Here is a 20,639-nt window from a genome sequence, read left to right as displayed (position 1 = left end):
TGCATACAATTATCTTCTAATAAGTGTTCTGTGTACGTATACAATGTATATACCCAGCTATAAGCAGCCACACTGCATACAATTATCTTCTAATAAGTGTTCTGTGTACGTATACAATGTATATACCCAGCTATAAGCAGCCACACTGCATACAATAACATGGTTTGGCGCTTCTACGTCTTGCTATTTCAAAAGGGTAAAAAAAAAAAAACACTGAACCTGTATGTGCGATGTCGTTATTTGTCATTCCAAAAACTAATTTTCTACGTTTCTAACGTTCCACAAACATGTCTATTATTCACAGTCGTATACTTTACATGATTCACGCATCCCACAGACTTATCTAATATGCAAAGCACAGGGGTTATGTCGTAAATCCCCACGGGTTCAGTTTCATTAGATTTATTTATTTTTCTCGTTGAAAATAATAACCTAATTTTTGGGAAATAAATCTTTTTTTATTTTCCTCGGTGCACATCAGGAGTCCGTCAATAAATCCCTTTAACATGCCACTTGTGAGCACATTCACGTCTCTCAGGTCCCGCCTTTCCCCATTATCTCTAAGCACGCAGTGCTTCCACTGCAGCCAGGGATTCTGGGTAATGACATGCAAATGAGCACCCAGTGTGTCAGTTTCTGCTTCTTATTCATTTTAACACGGACCCCTGTCGCACAAGAAGATATTTCTGATGCTAATAAATCATTCTCCAGGGGGAGGTCATTTTGCAATTCCAAACACTTAGATTGTAAGCTTTCCGGGGCAGGGATTTCCTTTCCTATTGTCTGACTTTGTTACGCTTATTACATTATTATAATTGCCTGTACTGTAATGTCTCTTTTGTAAAGCGCTGAGTACACGATGGGTGCTATATAAATGAAGACATACATACATACATACATATATACACACACACACACACACATACACACATACATACATATATATATATATACACACATCATCATAGGGGTCACAGTCACAGCTTGTACACATGGGTTTAAATGGGACGAAACGTTAATTCCATTATTTAAAGAATATTTAGGTGTGATGGGTCTGCTGCTTTTTGTGCATCAGACCGAATGTAATTATCCCAATAGTTTATTCTACCGGTGCCAAAAAAGAACTGACATCCCCCTGATCTTCCTTAGCCGTAGAAGTAGAAGTAGAAGTAAAAGCCACTATTACACTTTGCAGGATAAATCTTTAAGGGGTTTCCAACCACATCTAAATCCTTTAATTAGAGATAAAAGGTTTGTGTCATTTGCAAAGTGTTTATGGTGATTCCGGGGGGGGGGGGGGGGGGCTTTGTGGCTTCTTGCGTGCATTGTAACCGTCCCCCCTTATGGTAATAACACCTAATAGCAGGGGTCTCAAACTCAGTCCTCAGGGGCCACCAGCAGGCCAGGTTTTATGGATATCCCTGCTTCTGCACAGGTGGCTCAATCTTCGACTGAGCCACCTGTGCTGAAGCAGGGATGTCCATAAAAGCTGGCCTGTTTTTGGCCATTGAGGACTCGCAGTAGAAAGCACACTAAAGTGACTCACATTGTATCACATTTAATGCAGCAGTCCTAGCTGCGTTTATTTATTTTTTACATTTTATTTTTTCCCCCGTTTAATATTTGCATCAATACAATCCACACAATGTTAAGTAATTAGCTAAGTTGCCGATCGATCGGCAAAGATTTAGCTCGGGGGTTAAATGGCTGTGCAGCAGAACAGGACCAAAGATGCAAAGTTCTGTGGGGAAGATCATGTGACCAGGCAGTCACTAGATACAATTGGTGCACTGGTAGAGATAGGGCAGGGCTCAAAAAGGGGTGTGTCAGAGTCTGTTTCAGAAGAGGGGGATGTGACTTTGTAAATGGTTGCTATAGAAACAAAAACGGCTTGTTACATAATACAGTACATTAAAAATGTCATTCAGAATAGTTTTTTTTTAATGCTACAAGTATTTTCTCATAGTACCGAATTTATTTAAAAAAAAAACACATGTAGAATATTGCTTGGTCTGCAGCTTTAATATGAAGATTGGTAAGAAGATTTACTCTACTGATGTCAAATAAAAACTAAGCACTTAAAACACAATAGTTCACATTCCTGGAGAAGCTTAGCACCCTTATGAGAAACTGGGCCTGAAAGTGTCTACACCAGGGGTGGGGAACTTTTTTTCTGCCAAGGGCCATTTGGATATTCATAACATCGTTCGCGGGCCATACAGACACAGACAGGCAGGCACACGGCAGGCACACAGCAGGCATGTAGGCACACAGAACCCCGCCCCCCTACCTCTGGTAGTTGCTGCTGCTGGAGGGATCGTGTAGGGCGGATGCTGGGGTAAGTGCGGGGGGAACTGCTGGAGAAGCATGGGGGAAGTGCGGGGAATGCTGCGGGGGGAGTGCGGGGAAGTACGGTGGCTGCTGGGGATCGTGTAGGGCTGCCGGTGCCTCACATCACCTCCTCCCGATCGGGCGCGGCGGCCATTTAAAAAAAATTAGCACGACCCCGGTTATAGCAGTTGCCTTAGCAGGGCCAGACCAAATGATTTCGAGGGCCTTATACGGCCCTCGGGCCTGACGTTCCCCACCCCTGGTCTACACAGACACAGATCCCAACACGTTTCACCTTCAGAAACAATCCACACAATGTTAAGTAATTAGCTAAGTTGCCGATCGATCCGTTCTCCTGTGATCAATCGGCAAAGATGTGGCTCGGGGGTTCACCAAATGGCTGTGCAGCAGAAGAGGACCAAAGATGCAAAGTTCTGTGGGGAAGATCATGTGACCAGGCAGTCACTAGATACAATTGGTGCACTGGTAGAGATAGGGCAGGGCTCAAAAAGGGGTGTGTCAGAGTCTGTTTCAGAAGAGGGGGTGTGACTTTGTAAATGGTTGCTATAGAAACAAAAATGGCTTGTTACATAATACAGTACATTAAAAATGTCATTCAGAATAGTTTCTTTTTAATGCTACAAGTATTTTCTCATAGTACCGAATTTATTTATTTAAAAAAAAAAAACATGTAGAATATTGCTTGGTCTGCAGCTTTAATATGAAGACTGGTAAGAAGATTTACTCTACTGATGTCAAATAAAAACTAAGCACTTAAACACAATAGTTCACATTCCTGGAGCAGCTTAGCACCCTTTTGTGAAACTGGGCCTGAAAGTGTCTACACAGACCCAGTACCCAACGCGTTTCACCGTGAGAAACTTTAGCTCAAGGTCACTCATGCATTGGGCTCGTTTCTGGATTGCTTTGAATCCAATGATTATAAAGTGTACGGTCTAAGGCCGCGGTCCCAGCCTGCACTGTAGCACGCGCGCCCGGCGGGGCGACGCCTGCATGCGTGGAAACCAAGATCTGCGGTTAGATGCAGGAGATTGCGACGGGGGGCTTAGCGGGGGGTTTGCAGGCGCGTGGCCATGACCTCACGCGGCTGGTTCGCCCTCATTGGCTGAACCGCCGTCGGGGGCGTGGCCACCTCTCCGTCGCAAGTTGTAAATGCAATTTTGAGGTCTTTAGAAAAACTGTCCGTAGAGCGCGGCGGCCAAATGGGCGCCAAGGTATGTAGTGGGCCCAGCCCCATTGGGGGACGGTACTTGCGCTGTAGACCGTTCTGGGGACCTAGCCTTATTAGATTGTTAGAGCTCACACCCACCGACCGGCCTGCGGAATAAGCAGTAAAGGTTTAGACAAGCACAAGATCAAAGAGAACGGATGTTATCAAGAGCTGTTCTGCCGCCTTCCCCTGAGGGGACAATGATTGAAATCACACATTCCTGCTGCTAGCTGACAGTTCGTGTGCAGTAAGGATGCGGATAACTGTGTATAAAAGCCACGGAACAGCTAATATCAGCATTTCCCCTGAAACAGGAGACTGTTTTGTGTCATGCAAGTAATAGGTATGAGATCTGCTTCTTTGGATAGGGGGTAGAATTAACATTAACAGTGAGCAGTTTGTGTGTAGAGCGGGGCTGGCCAACTCCACTCCTCAAGGGCCACCAACAGGTCAGGTTTTCAGCACAGGTGGCTCAGTCTTCGACTGCACCACCTGTGCTGAAGCAGGGATATCCTAAAAACATGACCTGTTGATGGCTCTTGAGGAATAGAGTTGGCCAGTCCTGGTGTAGACATCCCCCCCAAATTCCTAACTTTTTTTTATCCAATGAAAAACACAAACTAATATACTGTTACCCTAAATATACCATTCAGTTTCTGCTTTGTGTTCATGGATTGAGCCGAGCCTCTCCCCCTCTCCCTCCCTCAAGCTCTTTCTCCAGATGTGACGAGTTTACACACAAGTTAGACTTGTATGTAAAGAAAATAACAGAATCTCACTAAATCCCACTTGACTTTAAAGCAGCCGTTTAAAATAAATAAATATATATATATATATTTTCCCCCTCACTCAATATGTGCATCGATACAGTCTGCACACTGGCAAGTGATTAGCTAAGCTGCAGATCTATCCGTTCTCCTGTAATTGATCGGGTTATTTAACCCTGTTCTTGCACAGCATCGTGGGCAATGTAGTCCTGGAATAAGATTGATGGGGCAGTTACTAGATACAATTGGGGCGGGGCTCAAGAGCCAGAGCCTATCAGAAGGGGAAGGGGGCTGTCACTTTGGAAATGATTCCTACATTAGAAACATTAAAAATATATTTAAAACATTCATTTTTTTTTTTTTTTAAATGCTACAAGTATTTTCTCATAGTACAGAACTGATTTATTAAAAAAAAACACACGTAGGATATTGCTGGAACTGCTGCTTTAATTGCACTAGAACAGTTTTTTCCAATAAAAACTTTTTTTTTTTGCTCAGACATGATAAAAGGTTTTTTTTTTTTTTTAAATGTATCCCCAGAGCCTTAAATATACTTATTTAGTTCAATATACAAATACACTGTTACTACAGACTTATAGCTGGTTTTGAGTTATGTACCTCAAGAAAAGAAGTGGCTATTTTAATGTTGCAGTTATATTTTGGATATACAAAAGAAATGTGTGCAGCGCACAGCAAACAGAAGAGCAGGTCTGGGCAAAATAACTATTTATTAATTGGAAAAAGCATAAAAAACGGAGGGTACACCCCCATAGGGTACACACATATTTTTGATAGTTTTTTTTAAAAATACCTTCCTTAGGCTGAGTCCATAGAAGGACAAGCAGCGCTGAGCCCCTGCATCCTCAATGAGGATGCCTTGAGAGGGGGTTCATGCGAGCGTCCGCAGGCGTGCTGAGGCGCTGGATTTTTCAGCCGACAGCCAAACTGTTTTTCAGAGCGCTGTCGGCTGAAAACATCCAATCAGCGCAGAGCAGCGTCGTCACGGCGCCGTGACGTTGACGTCGGTGCATCGCGGGCAATTGGCCCAGCGACGTCACTGCCCCGCCTCCCGCAGTCTCCCCCCGCCTCCCGATCGCGCCCGCTGGCTCGCCTGCATTGGCATGAAATCACGCAGATTTCAGCAGGCGAGCCTCAGCCCTGCTACCCCCTCTATGGCCCCAGCCTTACACCTGACCCAGTTTTATTGAACCAATCAATACAAACGCTATCCTGTTCAAAACGTGATGACTAAATCTCATTTTAAATTGTGCTTGTGTGCGTCTATATTCTAACCCAGGGGTTCTTAACTCCAGTCCTCAAGACCCCCCCCCCCAACAGGTCAGGTTTGAAGGATATCCCTGCTTCAGCACAGGTGGTTCAATCCTTGGCTCATTCTTCGACTCCTTCAGAACTGAAGATGAGAATCCCTGTAACTAACCTGAAATTTCCCAATCTGCACTGTGTGCGTCAACAATTCATTTTTACATTTCCGTTGGGGCACAGAAATGGACACTAAGTTAATGGGGTGTACTAAAAAATATTGTTTCTGCACAAGCCCCCCCCCAAAAAAGTAGAAAGAGCGGCAAAACCGTCCGCCCAAGTTCAACTTGGCGTAAACCCCATAAAAGTCTGTTTTTAGAAGACTGCTCTGCCTGTGCTGTGTCCGAACAAGCTTCTGCACAGCCAGCGGTTCCTAATCTCTTGTAAAGGATTCCGGATTCTTCTTATCAGCCTGAACGGAGGGACCTTGGGAGCTGAAGCCCTCTGCAGAAAGAATTCCATTCACAGGAAGGTGCTGAGCAGGCACCGGTGGCAGATTTCCCGTTAGGCCTACGCTGCATAATTTTGGGGCGACAAAAAAATGTCCGCCCCCATATACTTTTGCCGCGCTCTCGGGCGTGATGGGAAGTCACTTAGCTGTTGCAGCCGCCTCCTTACCGGACGTTATCAACGTGACGCCATAAACGTCGCGTTACCGTTGCAACGCGATGCCATGTGACGTCACGTCGGTGACACCCACGGCGTTATTTCACGCTGCGGTGCAGAAGGAGGAGGGGGGCGGCAGCAAGGAGGTGGCCGCCATAGCTACGTGTCATGGGGCATGCGTCCGCCTCCGTGGTATGTTCTCACTTCTCAAGGTGACTTCACTCTTCCGAACATAGCTTTATTTAGCTATTAGTAATCACTGGAAGCAGGGGGGGGGGGGGAGGCGAGGTTGTTTGTTCTTAAATATTAAAATCAGACATGAAGTCTGATCTTTGCATGGCTTTCGTAACTCAGCCAATTAGATGCATTGTAATAGTCCCTAAAAATGGAACGAGGTGGGTTATTGGGACGGCGCCAGTACCGGATAATAGTTACACCTGCATGGACCACACTGTCACGCAGAATAGTGGCCAGGATATGAACCTGGGGAAGTTTCTTGTATTTGTGTATGGAGGTAACAGAGGAGCCACATGTGTCATAGGAGCCAAAAATGTGAACGGAATAGAGATTTCAGCTGGGTATTTACAGCAGCATCGAGTCACTTCTCAGCAGCCAATCAGCAGAACGACTCCCTATTTTGTACTGAAAAATCACCAATTTGCACCAATCGTTGGACGTATCACAGATAGCTCTGCCACATCTCTATTCCCTCCAACTCCGTGCACAGAGCACTTCCAAATACCAATTGCTCACTATGGCTCCATATTCATTAACGGTCATCCCTGTGACAGCACGGATTTAATCTGTGCCCCCCGAGGCTCCCTGTGACAGCACGGATTTAATCTGTGCCCCCCGAGGCTCCCTGTGACAGCACGGATTTAATCTGTGCCCCCCGAGGCTCCCTGTGACTACACGGCTTTAACCTGTGCCCCCCGAGGCTCCCCTGTGACAGCACGGATTTAATCTGTGCCCCCATGAGGCTCCCCTGTGACAGCACGGATTTAATCTGTGCCCCCCGAGGCTCCCCTGTGACAGCACGGAGTTAATCTGTGCCCCTGAGGCTCCCCTGTGACAGCACAGATTTAATCTGTGCCCCCCGAGGCTCCCCTGTGACAGCACGGATTTAATCTGTGCCCCCTGAGGCTCCCCTGTGACAGCACGGATTTAATCTGTGCCCCCTGAGGCTCCCCTGTGACTGCACGGATTTAATCTGTGCCCCCATGAGGCTCCCCTGTGACAGCACGGATTTAATCTGTGCCCCCTGAGGCTCCCCTGTGACAGCACGGATTTAATCTGTGCCCCCTGAGGCTCCCCTGTGACAGCACGGAGTTAATCTGTGCCCCCCGAGGCTCCCCTGTGACAGCACGGATTTAATCTGTGCCCCCATGAGGCTCCCCTGTGACAGCACGGAGTTAATCTGTGCCCCCCGAGGCTCCCCTGTGACAGCACGGATTTAATCTGTGCCCCCCGAGGCTCCCCTGGTACTGCACGGATTTAACCTGTGCCCCCATGAGGCTCCCCTGTGACAGCACGGAGTTAATCTGTGCCCCCTGAGGCTCCCCTGGTACTGCACGGATTTAACCTGTGCCCCCTGAGGCTCCCCTGTGACAGCACGGAGTTAATCTGTGCCCCTGAGGCTCCCCTGTGACAGCACGGAGTTAATCTGTGCCCCCTGAGGCTCCCCTGGTACTGCACGGATTTAACCTGTGCCCCCTGAGGCTCCCCTGTGACAGCACGGAGTTAATCTGTGCCCCTGAGGCTCCCCTGTGACAGCACGGATTTAACCTGTGCCCCCCGAGGCTCCCTGTGACAGCACAGACTCTATATGCTGCTTTAAATACCCAATTGAAGACCTTACACCTTTCACATTTTTGTCTCATATTTATCTAATTTTTTTTTATAGAGATTTTCAAATAATCACTTATTATGATTCAAATCCAAGACGTTTGCGCCAAATTTGTTTAACGCCGAATCGTCACCGGGCATTGCAATTTCCATTAATTTCACTTGCAAAATTCGATTGAAATGGTAAAATAGCACTTTTGTTTACGTCGCGGGCTGCTATCTTGCACATTTTTGACAAATTGAGCCATTTCGGTAGAACTTTTGTTGCCACGGATTGAATCTCGGTGGGTTCCTGCGTCTCTACGTATTATTAGTTATATATGATGCAAATCATCACGTAACAGACTTCCTTCAGTAACACGATCTTTCCCACCACCCTCCATCAGAGGTCTTCCACTATCCCAGGGGCGGCCAACTCCAGTCCTCAAGGGCCACCAACAGGTCAGGTTTTAAAGATATCCCTGCTTCCTTCTGGCTGAGCCACCTGTGCTGAAGCAGGGTTATCCTTAGAACCTGACCTGTTGGTGGCCCTTGAGGACTGGAGTTGGCCACTCCTGCATGTCAAGAGTGATGTTTTTATATGTAATAGGACTACATATGCACGTATAAACCCCTATATAGTACAGTATGTATATATAAGCACACAGCTGCAGCAATCTGTATTCACCATTTCTTGCACATCTGGCTCTATATTGTATTTCTCTCACTCTTGATGATGGGCACCGTGGTTTTTTGACACAGTGACACATGGAGCTACGGAAGAGAGAACTCATACTCAGTACTCACCATTAGCAGCAGCAGGAAAAGAAGATAACCAACCCTCATTTTCAAGGAGCAAGAAAGCAGGGACTGGGACAGGAATGCAGCAGGCTGGAGCCGATACTGTAGGGCAGATAGCACATATAGCCTGGTGTCCTTCTCAACACCAGCACCGACCTGCCGAGGACTATATACTTTGTGCATCAACAGCCCTGAGCTGCTCCGTGAGACCGGTCTAACCAGATTCTGCACTCTCCCACTGTCCCACCCACTTAAATCCTTCAGGCAATGCTGTGCAGACCCCAACAACAGACTCTGCTCTCCTGTGCAGTCAACCTGATCCTCTGCAATGTACAGTGCTGACAAATGCAGATACATTTGTGCAGTTAAGACACAGACACACCTTCCCCTGTTGTGTGTTTGAGTATTTACTGTAAGGAGGGGACAGCTGCCTTTGAGACTAATAGCCCTTTAACCACTTCACTGGCCAGTGCTCTCTTGAGGATCTGAGCGCCCCTCTATGCCTCTGAGAAGCATTTCACGTGTATCTGCTCAAAGGGGGTGATCTCACACTGTGGCGAGCTCACAAAGGGACTAGCTCTCGATGGGGCGAGCTCAAAGCGACGAGCTCACGATGAGGCGAACTTAGCGCGAGCTCACAATGGGGGGAGAGCTCACGATGAGGCGAGCTCACGATGAGGCGAGCTCACAATGGGGCGAGCTCACAATAGGGCGAGCTCACACTGCGGCGAGCTCATGATGAGGCAAGCTCACAATGAGGCGAACTTGGGGCGAGACCACAATGGGGCGAGCTCAAGATGAGGCGAGCTCACACTGGACGAGCTCACAATGGGGCACTGCTGAGGGTGACGCGATTGTTGACATTTTCTAACAGTGATTGAAATAATCAAATGACCGAATAATGCAAAAGCAAAACTCGTCTTACAAGGTGTAACCCCTCCGGGAACGGTTTTACCCAAAGCAAAGTAAATGTGCGGTGAACGCACAGTGAATGCGTAGTAAATGTGTAGTGTCTGGTTTATTTGCCTTGTTTACAATTTCTGTTTTTTATAAACCATACAGTGAGCAAATAAGTCATTAGCCGGCAAACCCTTTATTTGCTAAGGACTGGAGAACTGGCACGAAGTAAACTTTATTAGGCAGATACACCACAGAAGAGTCACTGTAAAGAGTATGACAAGGTTTCTTGAAGTGTGACTCACACAGAGGCCCATATTTATTAAGCGGTGCTATGTCAGAAGACATCTAGCAGTTTAACACACCCTAAAAAGTTCCCCCTTTTTTTAAGTGTAGTATAGCAAGCAAAGGGTATCCAGGTTAAATTAAACTCCCGGGACCTCCTGCTTAACGAGGTAGCGACCGGTGATGCAGGAGACCTAAACCTCCATTTTGTACAGGCGGCACCTTCCGGAGATACGGAGGAAGCAGGGGGGGGGGGGGGTGTCACTGCAATTAATGCGGTTCAACTCCACAGACTCCCAACTTCCTAAGCACAATAAGCAAAACTCCCCAATTATAAAGCAGAGCGCCGATCTGTGGTTCGGCTCCCGAGACACGTCGTTTTCTGTGATGGTGTTTGACACAAAGTAACTACAACTAAGTCTACACGGCACCAGCAGAACGTCACGGCAACATCTCTGTGACGCCACGGCGCCATCCCTCAGTGACGCTGCAGCTCTCTACTGCCCGTCGGAGGAAGGCTGAGTCCAGGGACCATACTTGTACCCACCGGTGGGGAGGAGGGCACAGGGAGGGTGGGGCACCGCAGATCGTTTCCGAGAGAGCCACCGGCTCAGGTAATATCAAAAAAATACCACTTCCCCATCCCAAAAAATGAAACAAGCAGCGCAGATTGTAGCTTTGTGGCTCATTAAAGTGCATGTGGCACAAAGTGTCTCACAGCATAAAGGTGTTTTATGGCATAGCATTGCTATGTAAATACAGTTAGGTCCAGAAATAATTGGACACTGATACAAGTTTTGTTATTTGCTAGTTAAATAATGAACATGGGCTTAAAGTGCAGTCTATCAGCTTTAATTTGAGGGTATTCACATCCAAATTGGAGGAAGGGTGTAGGAATTACATCTTTTATATGTAGCCCCCTCTTTTTCAAGGGACTAAAAGTAATTGGACAATTGACTCAAAAGCTGTTTCATGGACAGGTGTGGGCTATTCCTTCGTTATTTCATCATCCATTAAGCAAGTAAAAGGTCTGGAGTTGATTACAGGTGTGGCATTCGCATTTGAAAGCTGTTGCTGTGAACCCACAACATGCAGTCAAAGGAGATCTCAATGCAAGTGAAACAGGGCATCCTTAGGCTGCATCAGAGAGATAGCAGGAACATTAGGAGTGGCCAAATCAACAGTTTGGTACAATCTGAGAACAAAAGAACGCACTGGTGAGCTCTGCAACACAAAAAGGCCTGGACATCCACGGAAGACAACCGTGGTGGATTATTGTAGGATCCTTCCCATGGTAAAGAAAAACACCTTCACAACATCCAGCCAAGTGAAAAACACTCTCCAGGAGGTAGGCATATCATTATCCAAGTCTGCCATAAAGAGAAGACTTCACGAGAGCAAATACAGAGGGTTCACCACAAGGTGCAAACCATTCATAAGCCTCAAGAATAGAAAGGCCAGATTAGACTTTGCCAAACAATATCTAAAAAAAAGCCAGCCCAGTTCTGGAACAGCATTCTTTGGACAGATGAAACTAAAATCAACCTGTAACTGAATGATGGGAAGAAAAAAGTATGGAGAAGGCTTGGAACGGCTCATGATCCGAAGCATACCACATCATTTGTAAAACACAGTGGAGGCAGTGTGATGGCATGGGCATGCATGGCTTACAATGGCACTGGGTCAGTATTGTTTATTGATGATGTGACAGAAGACAGAAGCAGAGGGATGAATTCTGAAGTGTATAGGAATATATTGTCAGCTCAGATTCAGCCAAATTCAGCGAAGTTGATTGGATGGAGCTTCACTTTACAGATGGACAATGACCCAAAACATACTGCGAAAGCCACCCAGGAGTTTTTTAAGGCAACGAAGTGGAATATTCTGCAATGGCCGAGTCAATCACCTGATCTCAAACGATCGAGCATGCATTTCACTTGCTGAAGACAAAACTTAAGGCAAAAAGACCCACGAACAAACAACAACTGAAGACAGCTGCAGTAAAGGCCTGGCAAAGCATCACAAAGGAGGAAACCCAGCGTTTGGTGATGTCCATGCGTTCCAAACTTCAAGCAGTCATTTGCTTGCAAAGGATTCTCGACAAAGTATTAAAAATGAACATTTTATTTATGATTGTGTTAATTTGTCCAATTACATTTGAGCCCCTGAAATAAGGGGACTGTGTATGAAAATGGTTGCAATTCCTAAACGTTTCATACGATATTTTTGTTCAACTCCTTGAATTAAAGCTGAAAGTCTGCACTTCTATTGCATCTCGGTTGTTTAATTTCAAATCCATTGCAGTGGCGTATAGAGCCAAAATTATGAAAATTGTGTCAGTGTCCAATTTATTTCCGGACCTAACTGTATGTAATAGAATTGCACCTTTTAAATGACACCAATCGCAGCAAAGATTAGGGGGTTCCGATCCCTTCCCAAAGCCACCTGTGATGGCATCCATTCCTCTCGTCATCCCAAGCATTTCTCCATTCACTTTCTAACACCCCGTTCACCCTCATTATGTCTTTGTGTGGTAATGACTGAGAACGGGGCAGTCATGGGAGTAATTTGCCCAAAACCGGTAGGTGGCAATTTGCCGGACACTTGACCCTCACATATAGTTTTTGCCCAATGTGTAGAGAATTGCGTCAAAATCAGGAAGCACAGTACATACCAAGCAGGTCACGTTCCAAAGCCTCCGCCCTGAGATCTAAGCTCGATCTTAAAACAACACGCCACTACTATGTTTACTGTATACATAGTTTTCAGTAGTTCCTCTTTCTTGAATGAGCCACTGATTGAGCCACCTGTGCTGAAGCAGGGATATCCATAAAAGCCGGCCTGTGTGCGGCTCTTGAGGGCAGGTTTGGAGACCCCTGACCTAGGTAAACATTCCACGGAACTAGTCTCAAGAGAAGCCGAGAATATATTCCACAAGCTTCTTTGGTCGTTTTAAAACTGACCCACAGAATAGATATCTTTACAGGTAATAAAATAATATTTCTTGCAGGTGAATATAGGAATATATAAAAGGTAATATGAGAGATGGCCAGAATGAGGATAGGCCCGTAACATGTGTAAACACAGAATAGGTGTGTGTGTGTGATTGTTTTGGCAAAGTACACCAGGTAACACATGGTGACCTCTTGTAGGGGGACAGCCAAAACTCCTCCCAGCAAAGCCGTCCTGGGCTGTCCATTAGTGAAAGGATTAAAGGGGCAGTCTCACAGAGAGGGGGGGGGGGGGGGGGGAGGTAGGCCGCTTCTCAGTGGGACTAAGGCTGCGCTTATAGTGCCGGTGACGCGACGTCATGCTGTGGTCGCTGGAAAAATCAAATTGAGATGACTTCCAGTGATCGCGACCAAACCGCCGCGTCGCTCTTACTATAAGCGCACGTGACGGCAGCAATGCATGTTTTGACGCGACGTCGCTGTCACTCTAAGCGCAGCCTAAACCGTTTCACTCGAACCAAAAACAATTATTTATCACCTGGAGTTTCCCAGTTCAGAAGAAATTCACTTGGAAAGCTCCTTTGGAAGTAGGTGGTTGGGCCATGCAACCAGTCAGAACCTCTTCAGCCTTCATCTGTGTCGCACACAAATGCGGCAGCCAAAGAGGTGGACCACCAGCAGGTCAGGTTTTAAGGATATCCCTGCGTCAGCACAGGTGACTCAATCGGTCGCTCAGTTATTGACTGAGCCACCTGTGCTGAAGCAGGGATATCCTTAAAACCTGACCTGTTGGTGGACCTTGAGGACTGGTGTTGGCCACCCATGAAACAGAGCAGGGGTGTGCAAACTGGGGGGCGCAAGTTTTTCTGGGGGTGGTGGTTACAGAGACCCCATGTTTCCCCGTAGGCATTTAAATGTAATGCCGGGGACCGCGCGAGGCCTCTGTAAATTCCCTTACCGTGGCTTTGGCCTTACGTCACCATGGCAACCTGTCATCAAATGACCCCACTGCGTTATTTGACGCCGGAGCCGAGCAGGAGGGGGGGTGCGCGAGCAGGAAGGGGGGGAGAGCAAGCAGGTGGGCGTAGGGGGGAGATTTGCGCACCCCTGAAGTGGAGGAAATAACTCCCTCTCCCCCCAGTCTCTACGTCCCATGTTTGCAAACCAACAGTGTTGGATTTTGTAACAAAAGGCAGTTATTGAGGTCACTGCCAATGATACACTTTGGTCATGAGGGACTACCCCTGTAACATGCATCAATGTATCACATGGAATGTGGGAGTATTTAAATGCAGCCTTGTGTTTCCTCATCTGTGACAAACTTGTAACAATAACAATATCTACAACAGCAGGTCATGGTTCTGTTACAAGTCTGTTTCCAAGTGTCATGTTTCCATCTGACCGCGTCTGACCTCCAGCTTAAAGCCGCAAACCAAGCAGCATCCTAAATGTGTGTTTTTAATAAATCAGTTCTGTACTATGAGAAAATCCTTGTAGCATTTTTTTTAAACAACTGTAAATTACCTTTTCAATGTATTATAATACTAGCTGAGAGACCCGGCGTTGCCCGGGATGTAAATGCGTAATAGGTAGTATTATTTATAAATCGTGGAACAATAGGTGACTGTTTGTTGTAAAGGTTGGATAATAATATTGAAAAGAAAGATGGAAGAAAATGTAATACGATGTTGTATAAAAATGGTTTATTGTAACCACACCACAGTACAATGTATATTTTGGTGCCATAAGTGATGTAAAAATCTGAGTCGTGTGTCCTGCTAGGGTGTGAGGCGGCGCGTGGCGCGTGGGTTGTGAGTGCTGTGTGCGAGTGGGGGTCCTGCTAGGGTGTGAAGCGGCGGGTGGTGCGTGGGTTGTGAGTGCTGTCTGTGAATAGGGGTCCTGCTAGGGTGTGAGGCGGCGGGTGGCGCGTGGGTTGTGAGTGCTGTCTGTGAGTGGGGGTCCTGCAAGGGTGTGAGGCGGCGGCTGGCGCGTGGGTTGTGAGTGCTGTCTGTGAGTGGGGGTCCTGCTAGGGTGTGAGGCGGTGGTTCAGTGATGTCGGTGCGTAGGGGCGGGAGGCAGCAGGTGTGTGTGGCGGCAGGTATGTGTCGAGTGTGGCGGGTGTCTGTTGAGTGCGTGCAGCGGCTGTGAGGCGGTGGGTGAAAGGCAGAGGCGGCCGGAGTAAGGGCGGGTGAAAGGCAGAGGCGGGGGTGGGGAGGCGGTAAGGCGGGCATGAAGGCGAATGGCGGCGGGAAGGGGAGGAGGGGGGCAAGGGGTGGAGGAGGGGGGAAGGGTTAGAGGAGGGGGGGGGGAAGGGTTAGAGGAGGGGGGGGGGAAGGGTTAGAGGAGGGGGGGGAAGGGTTAGAGGAGGGGGTGGAAGTGTGGGAGGGGGTGGGAGGGGAAAGGGGGAAAAAGAGGTGGATGGGGGGGGGGGAAGAGGAGCAGAGGGGGGGGGGGGGAAAGGGGAGCGGAGGGGGGGTGAAGGGGAGTGGAGGGGGGGGGAAGGGGAGCGGGGGGGGGGGAGAAGTGGTGGGAAGGGGGAGGAGGGGGGAGGTGGTGGGAAGGGGGAGGAGGGGGGAGGTGGTGGGAAGGGGGGAGGTGGTGGGAAGGAGGAGGGGGAAGGTGGTGGAAAGGGAGAGAAGGGGGGATGTGGTGGGAAGGGGGAGGAGGGGGAAGGTGGTGGGAAGGGGGAGGAGGGGGAAGGTGGTGGGAAGGGGGGGAGGTGTTGGAAAGGGGGGGGTGGGAAGGGGGGGAGGGGTCAGGTGGTGGGAAGGGGGAGGAGGTGGGAAGGGGAGGCGGAGGGAAGGCGGGGGGTGGGAGGAGGTGGGAAGGCGGGGGGTGGGAGGCGGTGGGAGGTGGTGGGAAGGGGGGGGAGGCGGTGGGAAGGGGGGGGAGGTGGTGGGAAGGGGGGGAGGGAGGCGGTGGGAAGGGGGGGAGGGAGGCGGTGGGAAGGGGGGGGAGGCGGTGGGAAGGGGGGGGAGGCGGTGGGAAGGGGTGGGGGGAGGCGGTGGGAAGGGGTGGGGGGAGGCGGTGGGAAGGGGGGCTGGGAGGCAGTGGGAAGGGGGGGGGAGGCGGTGGGAAGGGGGGGGGGGGAGGCGGTGGGAAGGGGGGGGGGGAGGCGGTGGGAAGGGGGTGGAGGCGGTGGGAAGGGGGGGTGAGGCGGTGGGAAGGGGGGGGAGGCGGTGGGAAGGGGGGGGGGAGGCGGGTGGGAAGGGGGGGCGGTGGGAAGGTGGAGGGGAGGCGGTGGGAAGGGGGGGGAGGCGGTGGGAAGGGGGGGGGGGGAGGCGGTGGGAAGGGGGGGGGAGGCGGTGGGAAGGGGGGGTGGAGGGGAGGTGAAGGGGGGGTGGAGGGGAGGTGAAGGGGGGGGTGGAGGGGAGGTGAAGGTGGGGGGGTGGAGGGGAGGTGAAGGTGGGGGGGTGGAGGGGAGGTGAAGGGGGGGGAGTGGAAGGGAGGTGAAGGGGGGGTGGAAGGGAGGTGAAGGGGGGGGGTGGAGGGGAGGTGGTGAAGGGGGGGGTGGAGGGGAGGTGAAGGGGGGGTGGAGGTAAAAGGGGGTGGAAGGGAGAAGTGGAGTGAGGGGAGGTGAAAGGGGGTGAGGGGAGGTGATGGGGGGTGAGGGGAGGTGAAGGCCGCTCACACACCCGTCCGGCAGGTCCCACGTGGATCTGAGGCGGGAGGCAGCGTGTTGTGGCCGCTCCCCCGCTGTGTCCCGGGCGCTCGCTCGCTCCCCCGCTGACTGTAGCGGCGCCGGGGGGGGGGGGGGGTATCGGGGAGACACTGACACTGGAGGGGAGGGGGGGGTGGAGGGGAGGTGAAGGGGGGTGGAGAGGAGGTGAAGGCCGCTCACTCACCCATCCGGCAGGTCCCACGTGGATCTGAGGCGGGAGGCAGCGTGTTGTGGCCGCTCCCCCGCTGTGTCCCGGGCGCCGCCATCTTGGGCACTCGGCGCCGCGAGGCAGCCTGCCTGGCCACTGGCTGTTCCCCCGCCCGGGGAGGGGTGAGTTGTAGCGCCGGGGAGGGGGGGGCATGTATATGTGTGGGGGGGGGAGAGGTGGGAGATATAGAGGGGGGGGCATGTATATGTGTGGGGGGGGGAGAGGTGGGAGATATAGAGGGGGGGGCATGTATATGTGTGGGGGGGGGAGAGGTGGGAGATATAGAGGGGGGGTCTCGCACGGCCGCTGACACTGGGTGGGGGGGGGCGCTGAAGGGGTAATAATAGTGTGTGTGTCCCCCGCTGAATGTAGCTGCGCCGGGGGAGGGGGGGGGCGGGGTGAAAGCGCGGGAGACACGGGGAGAGGAGGAGGTGCGCGCGGGTGCTGCTAACTGTGAGCCCCGCTAATGTATGTAACAGTGTGTGTGTGTGTGTCCCTGTGTGTGTGTCCGTGTCCGTGTGTGCGTGTGTGCGTGTGTGTCTGTCACTGTGTGTGTGTGTGTGTGTGTGTGTGTGTGTGTGTGTGTGTGTCCCTGTGTGTGTGTGTCCCTGTGTGTCCTTTGGCCCGTCACTCCGCTTCAGGCCAATGAAAGAGGTGTGCGGGGGCGGGCGGGCCAAGGGACCAATGAGATTTCCCCTAGGGACACCGGACATCCAGGCAGGCAGGCAGGCAGGCAAACATACAGTGCTTTCACTAATATAGTATAAGATAACATGCATTTTCTGTTTCTATAGCAACCATTTACAAAGTCACATCCCCTTCCTTTGTACTGCTGCTTTAAAAATAAATATTCTGCTACAGCTGCATGTGAAGTTAATGTCACAGAAACCCACTATACATTCTCACTGTATGGCTGCTGGGCACATTTTGAAACAATTGACACTTTTCTTATCAACAAATAACGAATCCATTTTTTTTCTAAACCTGTATAAGACGGCATTACCCCAAAAAGGGAACTTTCTTTTTTGACATGTTTGGAAGTAGGAGAGCGCCCTGAACTGAACGGTACCCCCCCCACTTCACAAGATGTTGGGGGCCCTCTTGTACTATTAATCTGGCCGACATCACTGACCAATAGGAAGCCGCAACCGATTAACTGGCGGCTTCCTATTGGCCGATGGGATCCGGGAGACATGAAGGGTTAAAATGTACCTAGAACAGACCCCCGAGCAGAAAATAGCCCCGGTCAATGTAGCCGACCCCTCTGAATCCAAATAGGTAAAAAAATCCCCCAGGCGTCCATGCCGATTTCAGTCTTCCGTACATAGGGCTCCATTTCCTTAGGCAGTGGTTCTCAATACATTTTGAGAATAGGAACTCCTAGAGGATTTTTTAAATCTCATGGGGCAGTCGTCAAGAGCCCTCACTCACCCCAATCTCGCTCCCACACACCATACTCACCCGCCTTCTGACATGCACAAACCCACCGCTCACCCCTTTTTCTCGACACACTCCATATTTACCCTTTTAACAGAGCGCTCACTCATTTTGTCAACATACTCCACATTCAACCCACCCGTTCTCACATAGAACAATCCTCCCCTTTCTCTATTGCACCCTGTACATTCACTTCGCTCATATTTCATACACACACACTCCACTTACCTTTTCCCCTGGCCCTACACATACTGTACAGACTTCTCTGCCCAGAAACACTTACCCCCTTCTCACACACATACCTCTCCTTATGCACACCACTATCTCCCCTTTTCTTACTCAACCCACATACCACTTCCCACACAAAGCCACCACTCACCCGCCCCACACAAAGGCACCACCATCCTCCCTCTCCCCAAACAAAGCCCTCTCCCCTCCCACGTACCTGAAACATGTCTGCTGCTCCGCGGGCGCGTCCTGCGCTGTCTGAAAGCGCTCTCTCTCTCCTCTGTGACGGACTGAGACACTGCGCGGGACACATCTGCTGAGTAGCCAGCAGTCTTACCCCCGGGGGCCACAGCACCCTTGGCAGAGGGTCACGGCACACCAGGGTAGCATGGCACCCCGGTTGAAAAACACGTACTATGGTATCCCCGCTGCAAAATCAGAGCAAAAAACATCACCATGTTTGTCCAAGATCCCATATAAAGCAATAAGATCCCATATAAAGCAATTAGTGTTTCCTTTACCTCTTGTGCATTGCCTTTACACTGCTTTTGCCCCGGTTTGAGACTTGAGTTTAAAAAAATATCACTTGTGAGCACATTCACGTCTCAAACAGGTCTGCAACCATGACTTTCACCACTTCCCAGAAACCTTAGCTGCAGTGAAAGCATTGTATGCTAGGACAGGGGTGCGCGAGATTTCCTGGGGGGAGGGGGGACACGGCCCTTACAGGCCCCGCGTTCTTCCCCATATTTAAATTAAATGCTGGGGGAGCACACAAGGTCTCTGTAACTCTCTTACCTGCTCTCCGGCGACACGTCAGCCTCACAACGCGGCGTCAGCATCATGACAACCCGACATCACATGACACCTCCCATGCCAGAGAGCAGATGGGGGGTTGGGGGGGAGCAAACAGAAAAGTTTGTGCACCCCTGTAGCTAGGAGATAATGGTGAAAAGCAGGGTTGCAGACCCGTCTTGAGATGTAAAACAGTAAAGAAAAGATGAAAAGGGAAAGACAAAAGTGCCATCTTGTGGCTGTAACAAAAACAGCAACTATTTTAAAAACAAAATATATTCGTTTTTTGTGTCACATGTGCAACAAAGGTATTCAAAGCTGCAGACCAAGCAATATCCTATTATTTTTTTAAATAAATCAGTTCTGTACTATGAGAAAATATTTGTAGCATTTTTTTAACCAACTCTGAATTACAGTTTTAATGTATTATAATGTAGAAAGCATTTTTTGTTCCTATAGCAACCAATTTCCAAGTCACATCCCCTTCCTCTTCTGAAACGTGCTCTGGCACACCCTTTTTGAGCTCCGCCCTCTCTCTAGCAGTGCACCAATTGTATCTAGTGACTGCCTGGTCACAGGATCTGCCCCACATAACTTTGCATCTTTGTTCCTCTTCTGCAGCACTGACGGCCATTTAGTGAACCCCGAGCTGATCCCCAGGATCGATCAGCAACTTAGCTAATTACTTATTGTGTGGATTGTATTGATGCACATATTAATGAGGAAAAAACCAAAACCGGCAGCTTGGACTGCTGCTTTTAAAGCATATCATAATAAAGATGTTAGAACTACTGCTTGGCATTCTAAGCCACTGACAACTATTGATGACACTTCTCAAGTAAATATATCAGTAGTAAAAGACCCCCAGGGGGGGGGGGGCGCGTGAGACTGCCGACGGGGGGGGGGTGGGGGGGGGGGGAAATCTGACCTGTTGGCGGCCCTTGGGGACTGGGGCTTCCCACCCCTGATCTACATAATGTTAGTATCGTGACACCCTGTCCCGCTCTTAAAAAAAATACAATTAAAAATGGTGTTAAAAATTATGATTATCTAAAATGGCTGGAGTGTTTGGGAACCTTCCGACTGTACAGGACTCTGATATTGCAAACGCTTACATCTCCTGAACGCAGAATTAGATTTTAAAAACAAACCAAATAAGCGTTGCAGAGAACAAGCAGAAATCTGCTAAAGTAAAAAAAAAAAATGCACAAAATAAATGGCGACCAGAACACGCTGGTGCTTTACAGCAGCATAACGTGTGTTATTTTTTAATAGGTCGGAAGCAGGGGGTCTCAGG

General features: G+C 49.6%; 1 protein-coding gene across 3 annotated transcripts in view; it reads right to left on the bottom strand.

Moving 5' to 3' along the window:
* The window catches only part of CDH26 (cadherin 26), a 58,585-nt gene extending 39,797 nt beyond the window's left edge, over nucleotides 1–18,788 (bottom strand). Inside the window, exon 1 of one of the 3 annotated variants that reach the window (XM_075571367.1) lies at nucleotides 18,765–18,788. In XM_075571367.1, the coding sequence (XP_075427482.1) occupies nucleotides 18,765–18,773 (9 nt within the window). In that variant the 5' untranslated portion in view covers nucleotides 18,774–18,788. Of the gene's footprint in view, nucleotides 1–8,886; nucleotides 9,297–18,764 lie in introns of those variants that run through there. The other 2 variants (XM_075571366.1, XM_075571365.1) reach the window with 2 other exon arrangements.
* Nucleotides 18,789–20,639: the final 1,851 nt, after the last annotated feature.

This window comes from Ascaphus truei, chromosome 15 (assembly GCF_040206685.1).
Source record: "Ascaphus truei isolate aAscTru1 chromosome 15, aAscTru1.hap1, whole genome shotgun sequence".
NCBI classification, from domain to species: domain Eukaryota; kingdom Metazoa; phylum Chordata; class Amphibia; order Anura; family Ascaphidae; genus Ascaphus; species Ascaphus truei.
This window is presented reverse-complemented; position numbering and strand designations above follow the sequence as displayed.